Source organism: Morus notabilis, unplaced genomic scaffold (genome assembly GCF_000414095.1).
Source record: "Morus notabilis unplaced genomic scaffold, ASM41409v2 Scaffold625, whole genome shotgun sequence".
NCBI classification, from domain to species: Eukaryota; Viridiplantae; Streptophyta; class Magnoliopsida; order Rosales; family Moraceae; genus Morus; species Morus notabilis.
In genome coordinates, this window is record NW_010357688.1 from 175,570 (window position 1) to 190,603 (window position 15,034).

Genomic DNA, 15,034 nt, shown 5'->3' on the forward strand with positions numbered 1-15,034 from the left:
AAATGAGGATTATCAAAAGCAATTTATGCTGAAAATTGAAATCCTGATAATGGCGTTGGTGAAAACAATCTCTGAAATTGCCTGCATTGGAAATTTTGAACGCAAATACTACATGATTCAAGTTGATTTTCAAGCATTGAATCATTTCCACTTCGCAATATTTTCAATTCTATTCCCAAGTCTCAACTACTCTAAATTTTGTAACTAGAGTTTGTCAGTTATTGCTTATCTAAGAGAGGGAAAAAAATGAAAACAAGAAATACAGTAGTTTTGTTATTGGTTAAGTGAATTTTTATCCGTATCATAAGATCCTGGCATAAGTTGTTCTCGAGCATCATGCATAAGTTCGCGAAGCCCGGTGACAGAGAAAAGGCCTCCGAGAGGTAAAGATTTTTGCACGATAGATACATTAGGGTTTCACTGTGTAGTTTTCCAGTGTTGCTTTACTTACTATTCGACTGCTGTTCAAGATAGAAATGAGGATTATCAAAAGCAATTTATGCTGAAAATTGAAATCCTGATAATGGCGTTGGTGAAAACAATCTCTGAAATTGCCTGCATTGGAAATTTTGAACGCAAATACTACATGATTCAAGTTGATTTTCAAGCATTGAATCATTTCCACTTCGCAATATTTTCAATTCTATTCCCAAGTCTCAACTACTCTAAATTTTGTAACTAGAGTTTGTCAGTTATTGCTTATCTAAGAGAGGGAAAAAAATGAAAACAAGAAATACAGTAGTTTTGTTATTGGTTAAGTGAATTTTTATCCGTATCATAAGATCCTGGCATGTACAACGGGATCGGACTCTCTGATATGTATTATCTCCATATGGAATTCACATTTTGAAATGTATTGTTATTCATGTGGTATTTCCAGGAATGTGCCTTCTGAAAAGTCTATTGAGCCCAAGCAATTGTGTAAACGAGAAGTGAGTTCTCAGCGTTCTAGAGAGAATGACACTATGATACCCAAAGGGAAAGTTGATCAAAGTTGTGTCATTCATGTTGATAGTGAAGATGATATCCTCGGGCCAGAAACACCAGGAGCACAGCGTCTTGTTCCACGGTTAAAAAGGATTCAAGAGGGTGGTCCAAAGTCTGAGGATAAGTATGGCGGATCATTGCTAGGTTCTAGCAAAAAATTGAAACTCTTAGAGGAACCAACACCCTCTAAGAATAATCATGGGCAAGTATCTGACACTGCTAGCAAATTTGAGTGGCTTGATCCATCTCGAATCAGAGATGCTAATGGGAGGAAGCCTGATAATCCTCTTTTCGACAATACAACACTTTATATACCTCCTGATGCTTTGAAGAAAATGTCAGCATCACAAAAACAATATTGGAGTGTCAAATGCCAATATATGGATGTCGTGCTTTTCTTTAAAGTGGTTAGTTAATGCTTCCAATAGCTTCTGTATTCTTTTGTTTATGCTACTGCCCTTATTTAACTCCGTGACATACAGGGAAAATTTTACGAGCTTTATGAACTAGATGCTGAAATAGGTCATAAGGAGCTTGATTGGAAACTCACATTCAGTGGGGTTGGAAAATGCCGACAGGTAAGTGTCAAGCATTAAGTTGTCTGGTTAAACTACTTACATTTTACCAGCTTCTCAACGTTGGTTTTTTTTTTTTTTTTTTTAATGTAATTTGCATTATATTCATGTTGTTAACCAGGTTGGTGTCTCTGAAAGTGGGGTTGATGACGCTGTTCAAAAGCTGGTTGCACGTGGGTAAGAGAATGCATCATATGCTTACTTAAACAGCTATTTGCATCATACTTGAGACAAACAAGGAGATAAGCAATTACTTTTATGTGGCTACAAGTAGACTACGTACTCTGACTATCTGTTGATACTGGTTTGAATTTCCAAGAGTCATTAACTTATTGACAAAACTCTTTCGAGGAGTGCAAAATCAGTTTCTGGAACCACAATCTTTGTAGATTTTTTTAATGTGCTATACTTTTTGATAAAATAATGGAATAGAATAATTTAAAAGAATGTATTGTTCCATACACTGCATTTACATGAGGGCTCTTTGATCTCCGTTTGATGCCAGTTTTATGTGTGTGTGTGTGTGTGTATTGTTTTCCTGTGAGATATTGACTGCCATATTTTATTATTATTATTATCATTTAATTTTTACTTCACTTCATGCCATGTATGTCACTTTTTTCTACATTTGTGAAGGTATAAAGTTGGCCGAATCGAGCAATTGGAAACATCGGGTGAATCAAAAGCCAGAGGTGCAAATTCTGTAAGTTTATATAAGCGGGGCAGATCCAATAGTACAAAGGTTCTAATTAGGTTTGAAATGATGAATTCTAATACTTTGTTCTTAGCTCCCACATATAATCATTTACTTTGTTTTTGTTGTGGTCAAAGAGAGTTTAAACTAGCCATATGTTTGAGAAATGAAATAAATATTTATAACAGTTTGTAGCTATAACTCCCTGAAAACTAAATACATTTGAACAAATCCAAGCCAAGTCGAGATTGTTGCACTTAATTTCAGTGTCCAAATAACTATTGAGGTTTGTATTATAATGTCTGATCTCAGGTTATATCAAGAAAACTAGTTCAGGTGGCCTCCCCTTCAACTGTAACCGATGCTAATATAGGACCTGATGCAGTTCATCTCCTTGCAATAAAAGAGGTTTGTTATCTTAGTAATCTTTATCTATTTATGAGCAGGTGACTTTCAGATCTGGGGTTCTAATAACGTCTTCTGGATACCTTCTTATCAATTGCTTAGCATTTTAATCTTTCAAGTTTGCAATGGTTGCCCTTATATTGTGTTGGATGGAAGCTCTATTATAGTGCCTAGTTAACAGCCAGAGGGATTATGTTGTAGTTAATCCTCTCTTTTATCTCTATACTTGGGAAATTGCTGTGATAGGAAGAGCTTCTTTTTAAATTAGTAGGCAATAAGTAAAAGGGATTATCAAAACATTTTTCTGTAAGTAGATTTTAAGTTACATTATAGTTTTATCACGATTTCAACATTTGGAAAAAAAAGAAAAAAAAAAAAAAAAAAAAAAAAAGAAAAAGTATCTAGCAAGTCCCTGTTACTTTCATGGAAAAGTTAGTCCTGCTTGAGGAGATATTGTCATTTATCTGCTTCTAATTATGTAGTTTATCTTGAGCTATCTATCTTCTAATGTTGTTCCATGAAGGGATGTCAAAACTAATACTCTGTGAATTTGATTTTATTTCAGGGTATTGAGCTGGATAATGGAACAAATGTTTATGGGTTTGCTTTTGTTGATTGCGCTGCCTTAAAATTTTGGATTGGTTCCATTAAAGATGACGTATCCCATGCTGGGTTGGGGGCTTTGTTGATGCAAGTATGCTCTCTTACCAGTTCTGTATAATTTCTTATTACGCTGTTACTGAAGCTTAAGAAGTTGAATTTGACTCTCTTATTTGGATTTGATATCAGGTGTCACCTAAAGAAGTTTTATATGAAAGTAGAGGTGAACTTTTTGGTCCCTCTGTCCCATCTCCAAATCTCTTTCCTCTTTCGTCGCTTTCTTGGTTTGTTGGAGTATCATTTTGAAGTTTACATGAAAGGTTCATTATGATTGAAAATGTAAAGTTGATTTATTGCAGGTCTGTCCAAGGATGTTCAACAAACACTCAGAAAGTACTCTTTAACAGGTCATATAATCACATCACCACTTTGTCTAATTGGCAATGCTTGGTGTTGACACATAAAATACCTGTAGCATAAAGTTAAAATGTTTTACGACAACAATAAACATCTTATACTTTTGCGTGCACATATATTTTCTTGGAGCACAATTAAGCGTCTTTTAATAGCAAAATATGTACTTGAATGTTTATGTTGTTTGCTAAGTAACACTTGTGATACCTGCTTATCTGAGTGCCAATCTATTAAATAAACACAACTCAAATCAGTTAATCTGTAACTTTTAGTACATATTTTGAACCTATTTTAGTTTTGCCAAATTGGATTTAATCTCGCAGGGTCTTCAGCTGTACAGTTGACTCCACTGCAACCAATTACTGATTTCGCAGATGCTTCTGAAGTGAGAAACTTAATTCAGTTGAAGAAATACTTCAAGGGGTCTTCTAGTTTGTGGAATCATGCACTTGACAATGAGACCCACCATGATGTCACCTTATCTGCTCTTGGTGGACTTGTTACTCATCTATCCAGATTGATGGTAAGCTCGCTTCTTATGATTTTATCTTTAATCACTCAGAAAACTACACGGGTCTCCTTTCATCGTTCCTAAAAGAATCCCTGCTCTGCCTGTTCACTCCTGATTACTCCATTAATTTTATTGACGTTTTATAGTTTCCATGCAGTTAGATGATGTTCTACGAAATGGCGATGTATTACCTTACCAAGTCTATAGTGGTTGCCTTAAAATGGATGGACAGACACTAGTAAATCTTGAGATCTTTAGTAACAATGCTGATGGTGGTCCATCAGGTAAGTGCCTGTGATTATTTAGCTTCAAGCATACTTATTTCATATTAATGTTTCACTTACGGGTTTAATGCTGATTGGATATATAGGTACATTGTATAAATATCTTGATAACTGTGTGACATCATCTGGTAAACGGCTTTTGAGGAGGTGGATCTGCCATCCATTAAAAGATGCTGAGGAAATTAATTGTCGGCTTAATGTTGTTGAAGATCTACTTGCACATTCAGAAATCATGTTACTTGTTTCTAAGTATCTTCGCAAAGTTCCAGACATAGAAAGGTTGCTTGGACGGATTAGGGCTAGTGTTCAGTCATCAGTTGCTCTGTCACTGCCAGTGGTTGGGAAAAAAGTGCTGAAGCAGAGAGTAAGTCTTCTTTTACTTATAGAACTATATCTTTCTAAGGGATAGTGAAACTAAACATACATTTAGTGAATTATTCTTACTTCCCTTAAAAAAAAAAAAAGGCTTTACTCCTTATGCTATTAGATAACCCAAATGGTATAGTTTCATGTTTTTGCAAATTATTAAAAATGCCACTAAATTAGCTCACAAGTTTTTCTTCCTTTTTTTCCTTTTATCCTTTCACTCTTTTCTTTATTTATTTACTCGTCTTTTAATGCCATATCATGATGATAAGTGCAGTTTCTCATGCAACTATTCATATGTAACTAATAAAATCTTTTCGTGTGGTCAAGGTTAAAGTATTTGGAACACTAGTGAAAGGTCTCCGTGCTGGCTTTGACTTGTTGCATCTTGTAGAGAAGGAAAAACGTACATTTGCTCTTTTGTCAAAACTTTTTAAGCTTCCAGTGCTGAGTGGAAATGATGGGCTTGGTCAGTTTCTTACCCAATTTGAAGCAGCAATAGACAGCGACTTTCCAAACTATCAGGTCTTTTGTTTCCGATTAATCATCTCTTTGTGTGCTACCCAAACTAAGTTTTCTGTTTTTTCTTCTTAACATTAGAACTCCTTCACTGTTGGTCTGTATCTCCTCCATCGTGTTCCCTTGCTGTTTATTAGAAACCTAACATTGTTTGTCATTTTAACTTCTGTAAGATGTGTACCATTAGGTATTATTGAAAGAAGTTCCATCGCCTTTAGCAGGAACCTTAGTAGTTGTAGCTAAATGGTACCGTGAAATGCCAATTTTTTGTCAAAAAAGAATGTTTTTTAAGTTAGGATGTCTCTTTGGCAAGTTGGCTTTTTTTCTTTCCACTCTCTTCTGTTTGAGTAAGGAATGCATGATTTTTTCCCCGTTTTAGTACATTGGTATACTTAACTAGTGCAGATTTTAGTTTGTAACTGCATCGGTATAAATGCACGTTTTCAACTTTGGCTTTTGCATCCCTCTACACATTACTGACACCATATTCGATTTTGATGCCCAGAATCATGATGTAACAGAACACGATTCAGAGTTGCTCTCGATTCTGATTGAACTATTTGTTGAGAAAGTGACTGACTGGTCTGAAGTTATTCATGCCATCAACTGCCTTGATGTGCTCAGATCCTTTGCAGTTACAGCTAGTTCTTCGAGTGGGTCTATGTCAAGACCTGTCATTGTGCCTCGACTGAAAAATCTGACTTCTAGTGAGAAGACCAGAGGTCCTGTTCTTAAAATCAAAGGGCTGTGGCATCCATATGCCTTTGGAGATAATGGACGAGTGCCTGTCCCAAATGATGTGGTTCTTGGTGAGGGTACAGATGATTATCATCCACATACTATGCTTTTGACTGGACCTAACATGGGTGGTAAATCAACACTTCTGCGTTCCACCTGTCTAACTGTAATACTGGCTCAGGTTCTTTTTTCTTTATGCATCTTCTCCATTTAGCTTGGTCACTTTTTGCATATACTAGAAACGTTGACCATGCTGATCTTTAATTTCAACTCTTTGATCTTGCAGCTGGGCTGTTACGTGCCTTCTGAAACGTGTGTTCTCTCACTTGTGGATATTATATTCACACGACTTGGCGCAACGGATCGAATCATGGCAGGCGAGAGTAAGTTCTTGTTTGGTTGGAAAACGTAGTTTGTTGTTTTGAGTTGGTTAGTTAATAAGCAATCCAGAGATGGCTTTGGAGTGAGGCTAGGAACTGATGTTATTTGTACCGACACACTAGAATGGTAGCAGGTGATTGGTGGCAGTGGTCATGGTGACTGGGGGTGCAGTATGCTTGAATTAGGTTCTTGCATCCTTGGAGTTTGTGCTGGTGGGATCTCATTTTGTTGTTCATTGTATGGTTATGAGATGGTTCAGAAATAATCATGCATCTTGTTAAAAAGTTTAAAAATATTTGTTGAATGCAGCTGATCAACTTTAGATAAAGGATTTATTTTATGAGTCTTATTTTGGATGCAGATTTTGATCTCATCATAGTGATATTAGTTTTTTGGGGCATAACAATTCAACTGTCTGTATGCCTAAACTATTTTGAATTCCATAATTCAATTTTGAAAAGTCTCCGTTTCTGTTAGGTACCTTCTTCGTTGAGTGCACAGAAACAGCATCAGTTCTTCACAATGCCACTCAAGATTCTTTGGTGATTCTTGATGAATTGGGTCGAGGAACAAGCACGTTTGATGGATATGCCATAGCATATGCTGTAAGATACTCACTTATATATGTGATATAATGCTAGATGCATGTACACACACATCATGGTAGTAGCTAAAAAGGGAAAATAACACATTGCTTGGCACCATTGTTAATGTTATCTAAGCGTTCAACTTGGTGTGATTGTATGACCATGTAGTTTCCAGGCTGTAAAATAAAAAGGAAAAGAAAAAGGAATTGTATGGCTTGTATTTGGCTGTAAAATAAAAAGGAAAAGAAAAAGGAATTGTATGGCTTTTATTTCTGAACATATGTTTAAAACTACTTCACGCCCTCGTTAACTATCTGTCCATATTTTTCAGGTATTTCGCCATCTTATCGAAAAAGTCAACTGCCGCTTACTCTTTGCAACTCACTACCACCCACTCACGAAGGAATTCGCTTCTCATCCGCATGTCACCCTCCAACACATGGCCTGCAGTTTTAAGCCAAATTCAGAATGTTTTTCCAAAAACGAGGAACTTGTTTTTCTGTACCGCCTCGCCTCGGGGCCATGCCCGGAAAGCTATGGATTGCAAGTGGCAACCATGGCCGGAATTCCAGAGCAGGTGGTCAAAGCAGCTTCCAAGGCTAGCCAAGTAATGAAAAGGTCAATTGGAGATAGTTTTAGGTCTAGTGAAGTGAGGTCAGAATTCTCCAGTCTCCATGAGCAGTTGTTGAAAAGTCTGATAGCTCTCTCACGGATTGAAGATCGTAGTGCTGATGAAGAAGATGATGTTTTCGACTCATTGCTTTGCTTATGGTATGAGATAAAGAGGTCTTATAGATCAGGCAACTAAAGACAAAGGCACTTGTTTTGCTTTTTTGATTAATGTAAAATATAAATTTTCGAGCTTTCATGGTGATATTAAGAGAGAGAGAGAGAGATTTAGATTAAAAAAATTCTTGAAAAATTTTATTCACACCCCCCAAAAACTATAAAGGCACTCCTTAATTGGTAAAATGACGAAAAGAACAGCGAAGAAACATAACAAAGAAGCAAATATCCAACCACAAAGCAAATATGCACTTCCTCATGTCCTCATGAAAATTCTAACAGAGAACGGTTTCACAGCCATAAATAAGAGTAGACTTAAGAATCAAGTGAATTTAACTACGGACGTTGCACCCTTTTCATAACTATGAGTGTTCTACAATGATGACAGTTCTTTTCTGACCCAATTTTCTTTAGGCTAACTTCTTCCTTTTTATTTTCTCTCTCTCTCTCTCTCTCTCTTCCCTCCGTCTCCAGCAACAAGCAACTCTCTCCAATTTTGAACCCATGCACCCTTGCTTGCCTTTTATTATTATTATTATTATTATTATTATTATTTTTATATTTTTACTCTCCCTCCCACACCTCCATTGCTTGCAATAGGCAGGAAAAAAAAACACAAGACAAACAGATGCAAGAGGCAGAAAAAAAAAATTAGTTGCAGTTTTGATGGATTCAAAATTTTATCTAAGTTTTGTGTTTGGATTTCAAAATTGGTTGTCGCTATTTTTTTTTTTTTTTGGTGGGATATCGCCAATGATAATACGGAAAACACGTTACTTTTGTGGGTGTAATTGTTTTGAAATTACATAAAGTCCATTTGAGTGCAAGGGTATAACTGTAATACAAAAGTAGTTTTTAAAGAAGGGGGTGCCATAATAAAAGACTGGGTTGTAAATATAATTTCCCAAAATTTTCCTTTAAAACATCTCCCATAGGCCATAGTGGAGCTGAACAAACTGAGGAGAAAATCGTGGTAGAATTCTTCAAATGTCTGTCCCTAACCATAGAAAATGATTTAACAATTTATAAGAAAAAAAAATTAAGAAAATAATATAGCCTCTTCCTTAAGCTGATAATCCGGCTATTTTATATCCATTTTTCACTCCGGAAGAAAAAAGGGGGTAAAAAAGAAAAAAAAAAAAGTCCTCAAAACATTTTCTGAAGTTTTTACTTACAAAAAGAAAAAGTTCTCTTGGAGAGCTATATAAGTTCGACGTAGGTTATTTTAACTGTTTTTCAAACTTTCTCGCTAACGGTTTTATTTCTTTCCCTCCTTTCCTTCCTCCTATCCTATGCACTTCCATGGATAAACACAATGAACTTCCCAAGTCCAAGAGGAAAGAACTCAGCCTCTCTTGCATGCTCAACACCGAGGTCGGCGCGGTCCTGGCCGTCATCCGCCGTCCTTCCGACCCCAACTCCTACGGCCACCTCTCAACCGCCGCGGATGACACCATCGACAGCGCGCTCATCCAATCCCTCAAGTCCCTCCGCGCCCTCGTCTTCAACCCCCAACAAGAATGGCGAACGGTCGATCCCCTCATTTACCTCTCCCCGTTCCTCGACGTCATCCAGAGCGATGACGTCCCCGCCGCCGCCACCGGCATCGCCCTCTCCGCCCTTCTCAAGATCCTCAAGCTCGGGGTCTTCGACGAGAAGACCCCCGGCGTGAGGCAGGCCATCTCCGCGGTTGTCGCGGCCATAACCGCTTGCCGCTTGGAGAAAACCGATCCGTTCTTCGAAGACGCCGTGATGATGAAGATTTTGCAGGTCCTTACGGAGACAATGCACCACCCCGCTTCGGCTCTTCTCAGCGATCAATATGTTTGCATCATTGTCAATACATGCTTCCAGGCAAGGATTTATTCAAATCTCCATGAATATTCTCAAGCATAATATGGAAAAAAAAATTTCTTTTTATTTTTGAAAGGAAACTTAAATATTTCTAATATAACGTAGTTATCCTTTGGATAAATTTTAAAAATTTCTCCGACTTATAGTTATTTTTCGTCTTATTCTTTGATTTTTTTTTTTTTTAAAGTTCAAGATATGCACTGACCACTTTATAATTCGAGAAAAAGTTAACAAACTTTATCATAATTCTTTTGCAAAATATGGAGATAAATTCAGTGATATTTTGAGAAAATGATTTTGTTTTATTTCGACATGAACATCAATATAGATATATTCATTATTATTTTATGTACATTTAAGGTTTCTGATAGCTTTGCCAATACTGATATTTTCATCCTTAAATGCAGGTGGTTCAGCAATCCATAGGCCGCGGGGATTTGCTCCAGCGAAGCGCCAGGTACGCGATGCACGAGCTAATCCAAATAATATTCTCTCAGTTGCCGGAAATCGAGGCCCGGGACGGAGAGGGGGCTTTTGAGACCGACGTCGAAGACGCCGACCTCAACGGCTACACGGATTCGCGGTACCGAATCCGCTGCGCGGTCGACATCTTTCACTTCCTGTGCTCTCTCCTGAATGTGGTTGAGCAGTTGGAGACAGAAGGCTCAACATTGCGCACTGCTGAGGAAGATATCCAGTTTTTTGCTCTGGTTTTGATAAACTCCGCCGTAGAATTGAGTGGAGATGGTATTGGGAGACACCCAAAGCTTTTGAGAATGGTCCAAGATGATCTGTTTCACCATTTGATCCATTATGGGACTTGTTCGAGCCCGCTTGTTTTGTCCATGATTTGCTGCACGGTTCTGAATGCCTATCACTTTCTTCGCAGGTTCAACATTCTGTTTGAGAAAGTTCAGTTTTCTCTTTCGCTTATTATTTTTAGCACAAAAGAATTCTTTTCTACCGGTAGGATATAGTTCTAAACTATCAGATTAAGTCATCATCGTATCTAGTTAAGAGAGATATAACAATTTAGCATAACTTGATGAAAAACCGACGGTTTACTTTTATATCCTGCAATAGAATTCTTCTCATCACATTTGCCACTTTTGGATAACACAAATGCCCATAAAACTTTTATTAGATTGTGATTAATAGTTTCTGAAATTTTTAATTTTGGTATTTGGACGTCTTAAAACTGTCTCAGAGATAACGGTTGGATGTCTACCAAAATGCCGTTTTTTTTTCTTTTTTTTCTCTTCATTCAGGGACTAAAGTCTAAAATGAGCAAAAGTTAAATGGGCATTTGTTCAAAGGGGCTCAAATCTTTTGTCAAATTTTGGTATTTTTATTTCTTATTTGATTAGTTTTTCATACTATATCATCTTAAAATATTAAACGAGTATATCTTGATGTTCTAAGATTAACGGGTAGTTTTTATATGTTACATAATAAAAGCACATTAGTTGGACTGGACATAAATGATGAGACACTAAAATTTTACAAAAGACTTGAGTCTCTGACAAATTGCCAATAAGCCTTTTTTTTTATTAGCTCTTGAAATTCTCTTGAGACTTAAGAGTTACAACAAAAACTCATTAGTTATTTTTTCTTTTGCAGGTTCATTCGTCTCCAAATAGAAGCCTTTTTTGGGTTTGTGTTGTTAAGAATTTCAACAACACAAGGGGTTCCACTACAACTCCAGGAAGTTTCACTTGAAGGGATCATAAATTTCTGCAGACATCCGACGTTCATAATCGAAACTTATGTGAACTATGACTGTGATCCCCATTGCAGAAATGTGTTTGAGGAGATTGGAAAGTTGCTTTGCAAGCACTCTTTTCCAGTGAGTAGCCCTTTGACCTCTTTAAAGATCCAAGCCTTTGAAGGACTGATGGTTATAATTAACAACATCGCAGACAATATCGACCGAGAAGATGATTCAACCCCTTTTGAGCCATACCCAATTGAGATTTCCGAGTATATACCCTTTTGGGAAGACAAACCAAGTGATGATTCCATGAATTGGGTTGACTTTTTGAGGCTAAGCAGAGCACAGAAAAGAAAGTTACTAATTGCTGCTTACCACTTTAACCATGATGAGAAGAAGGGCTTAGAGTACTTGAAATTCTCCAAGTTGTCTCCTGATCCTCCCGATCCGAAATCCTATGCTTTCTTCTTTAGGTACACCCCGGGATTGGATAAGAATATGCTTGGAGACTATCTTGGCGACCCTGATGAGTTTCATATCCAAGTCCTGAAAGAATTCACTGAAACTTTTGAATTCACTGGCATGGTTCTTGACACTGCTCTAAGAAATTATCTGGAGAGTTTTCGGTTACCAGGAGAGTCGCAGAAGATTCAAAGAATACTCGAAGCATTTTCAGATAGATTTTATGAACTAAAAACTGAAGACATCTTTGAAAGCAAAGATGCTGTTTTAATTCTTTGTTACTCTCTGATAATGCTTAACACTGACCAACACAATCCCCAAGTGAAGAAGAAGATGACAGAAGATGAGTTCATCAGAAACAATAGAGCAATCAATGGAGGGAAGGATCTTCCTAGAGAGTATCTCTCTGAGCTTTTCAATTCCATTTCAAACAATGCAATCACCATTTTCAGTCAGTCGGGTCAGTCAGTGGAAATGAATCCAAGCAGATGGATTGAGCTAATGAACAGGTCCAGAACTGTTCAACCTTTTAGCTTAAGCAATTTCGACCGTCGATTAGGGAGAGACATGTTTTCTAGCATTGCAGGCCCGGCAGTAGCATCTCTCTATGCATTTTTTGAGCACGCTGATGAAGAAGAGTTGCTCCACGAATGCGTTGAAGGACTGTTCTCCATAGCTAGAATAGCCCAATATGGACTAGAAGAGACCCTTGACGAGCTTCTTGCCTCGTTCTGTAAATTCACTACTTTGTTGAATCCTTATGCTTCAGCAGAAGAAACCCTCTTCGCTTTCAGCCATGATTTGAAGCCTAAGATAGCCACACTCGCGGTTTTCACCATTGCAAACAATTTTGCAAACTCAATTCGAGGGGGTTGGAAGAACATAGTTGAGTGCTTGTTGAAGCTCAAAAGGCTTAAGCTACTTCCCCAATCTGTTATCGAATTTGATGCTACTTCCCCAACAACATCCGGGTCTGGTGCGACCTTCCTTTCTAATGAAACCAAATTTGGCAGCCGCCAGGCTTCTGGCATGATCAATAGGTTCTCTCATTTTTTATCAATGGAGAGCATAGAAGAATCTCTTTCCCTAGGTGTAAGTGAGTTTGAGCAGAATCTGAAGATCATTAAACAGTGTCGAATTGGGAATATATTCAGCAACACTTCAAGCTTGCATGAAGATGCTTTGATCAATCTTGGGCGTTCTTTGATCTTTGCAGCTGCCGGGAAAGGCCAAAAGTTTAGCACACCAGTTGAGGAAGAGGAAACTGTTGGCTTCTGTTGGGACTTGATAATTGCCATTACTTTGGCCAACATACACAGATTCCAAAGTTTTTGGCCTGCTTTTCATGACCATTTCCTTGCAATCGCCCAGTTTCCTATGTTCTCCCCTATCCCATTTGCTGAGAAGGCCATTGTAGGACTCTTCAAGGTATGCCTCAAAATCCTTGGGACATACCAACCCGAAAAATCCCCCGAGGAGCTCATCTTCAAGTCGATAAACTTGATGTGGAAGCTTGAAAAGGAAATCCTCGACACCTGTTGCACGTTCATAACACAATCGGTGAATAAAATTCTCATAGAGTTCCCTGCAAATCTGAATAGCCAACTTGGTTGGAAGTCGGTTCTCCACTTGTTATCGATCACGGGACGCCACTCTGAAACCTATGAGCAAGGAGTTGAGACATTGATCACGTTAATATCTGCTGAAACACATGTTTCCAAGTTGAATTACGCCTATTGCATTGATTGCGCCTTTAGTTTTGTTGCACTAAGGAACAGTCCATTAGAAAAGAACATCAAGATACTTGACCTTTTAGCAAACTCGGTTAGTAAATTAGTGCAATGGTACAAAACACAGTGCTTAGAGCTTGAAAACAGCTACAGTGTCACGAGCAGTGCAAGTAGCTCTTCCTTAGAGGACAACAACTTCAAAGGACATGGTAATTCTCTCAATCTCTTCATGAACTTGTTCATCAAACTAGGCGAGGCACTTAGAAAGACTTGCTTGGCTAGACGAGAGGAGATAAGAAACCATGCAGTTTTGGCCCTTCAGAAGAGCTTCCAACTAGCAGAAGAGCTCGATTTCACACCGAGCAACTGCATCAACTGTTTCAACCTCGTGATCTTTGCGATGGTAGACGACTTGAACGAGAAGATGTTGGAGTACTCGAGGAGGGAAAACGCGGAGAGGGAAACTAGAGGCATGGAAGGGACTTTGAAGATTGCTATGGAGTTTTTGACAGAAGTGTACTTGAGGTACGTGAAGCAGATATCAAGCTGCCCTGGCTTCAGGACTTTTTGGTTGGGAGTTTTGAGAAGAATGGACACTTATATGAAGGCTGATTTAGGCGAATATGGCGAGTCGAAATTGCCTGAAACAGTGCCTGACTTGTTGAGAAAGATCATCAAAGAGATGAAGGAGAAGGAGATTTTGGTGCCAAAGGAAGGTGATGATCTTTGGGATATAACTTATATCCAAATACAGTGGATTGCTCCTTCCCTCAAAGAGGAGTTATTTCCTGAAGAAAGTTTTTGATTAGTCATAAATGTAATGAAAAGCTAGTTTTTTTTTTTTTTTTTTAGCTAATGCAAAAGCATCCTAAAGATTAAAGTAAAATGTCAAAATGCAAATACAATCATCAAAGTGATACAAACTGTTTCACTGTAGTGTATGTATATGTTTGTGATGATGGGTGTGTTTGTACCACACTCTTGCTTTTGGTGAATATATTACAAACTGCAAGTTGGCATATTTTGTTTTTTCCATTTGGTCTCGCAAATAATCTATCCTCTAATCTTTTAAGACAAGATTCATAGAGTAGGCAAATCATAATATCTAATTCAAGGTAATCATAAAAGTTTTGCTTTTATCCTAACAAACCTTAACTTGTCTCGTCCCATAATTATTTCTCTGTTGCCCTGTCATCTCTTGGTTTTTGTCCTTTTTTTATTCCTTCGTTCTCCATTTTGTATTAGGAACAAGAAGAGAATCACTGTAAAAGAAGTAACGACAATAAATATAACTGCGTATAAGCTTTTTCATGGTTTCTTGGTGGAAAAAAAACCCAGCAACCATGATAATTACAATGGACAGTTTCCGAAAGTGTAAAATTGGTTTTATAACCCAAAAAATTACAACCATAACATAAAAATTAAGAGGG

At 37.7% G+C, this 15,034-nt stretch overlaps 2 protein-coding genes across 2 annotated transcripts; both read left to right on the forward strand.

Moving 5' to 3' along the window:
• Window positions 1-326: 326 nt before the first annotated feature.
• LOC21403705 (DNA mismatch repair protein MSH7) lies at window positions 327-7,931 on the forward strand. Its single transcript, XM_024174066.1, has 17 exons — window positions 327-383; window positions 881-1,394; window positions 1,470-1,565; window positions 1,684-1,739; window positions 2,199-2,265; window positions 2,569-2,664; window positions 3,227-3,355; window positions 3,451-3,484; window positions 3,621-3,668; window positions 3,999-4,198; window positions 4,344-4,470; window positions 4,557-4,834; window positions 5,167-5,361; window positions 5,861-6,274; window positions 6,380-6,476; window positions 6,952-7,079; window positions 7,393-7,931. The coding sequence occupies exons 1-17, from the start codon at window positions 337-339 to the stop codon at window positions 7,867-7,869; spliced, it is 3,003 nt and encodes a 1,000-aa protein (XP_024029834.1). The 5' UTR covers window positions 327-336; the 3' UTR covers window positions 7,870-7,931.
• A 1,218-nt stretch (window positions 7,932-9,149) lies between these two features.
• On the forward strand, window positions 9,150-14,409 carry LOC21403706 (ARF guanine-nucleotide exchange factor GNL2). Its single transcript, XM_024173895.1, has 3 exons — window positions 9,150-9,701; window positions 10,109-10,590; window positions 11,322-14,409. Exons 1-3 carry the CDS (start codon window positions 9,150-9,152, stop codon window positions 14,407-14,409), a joined length of 4,122 nt encoding a protein of 1,373 aa, XP_024029663.1.
• Window positions 14,410-15,034: the final 625 nt, after the last annotated feature.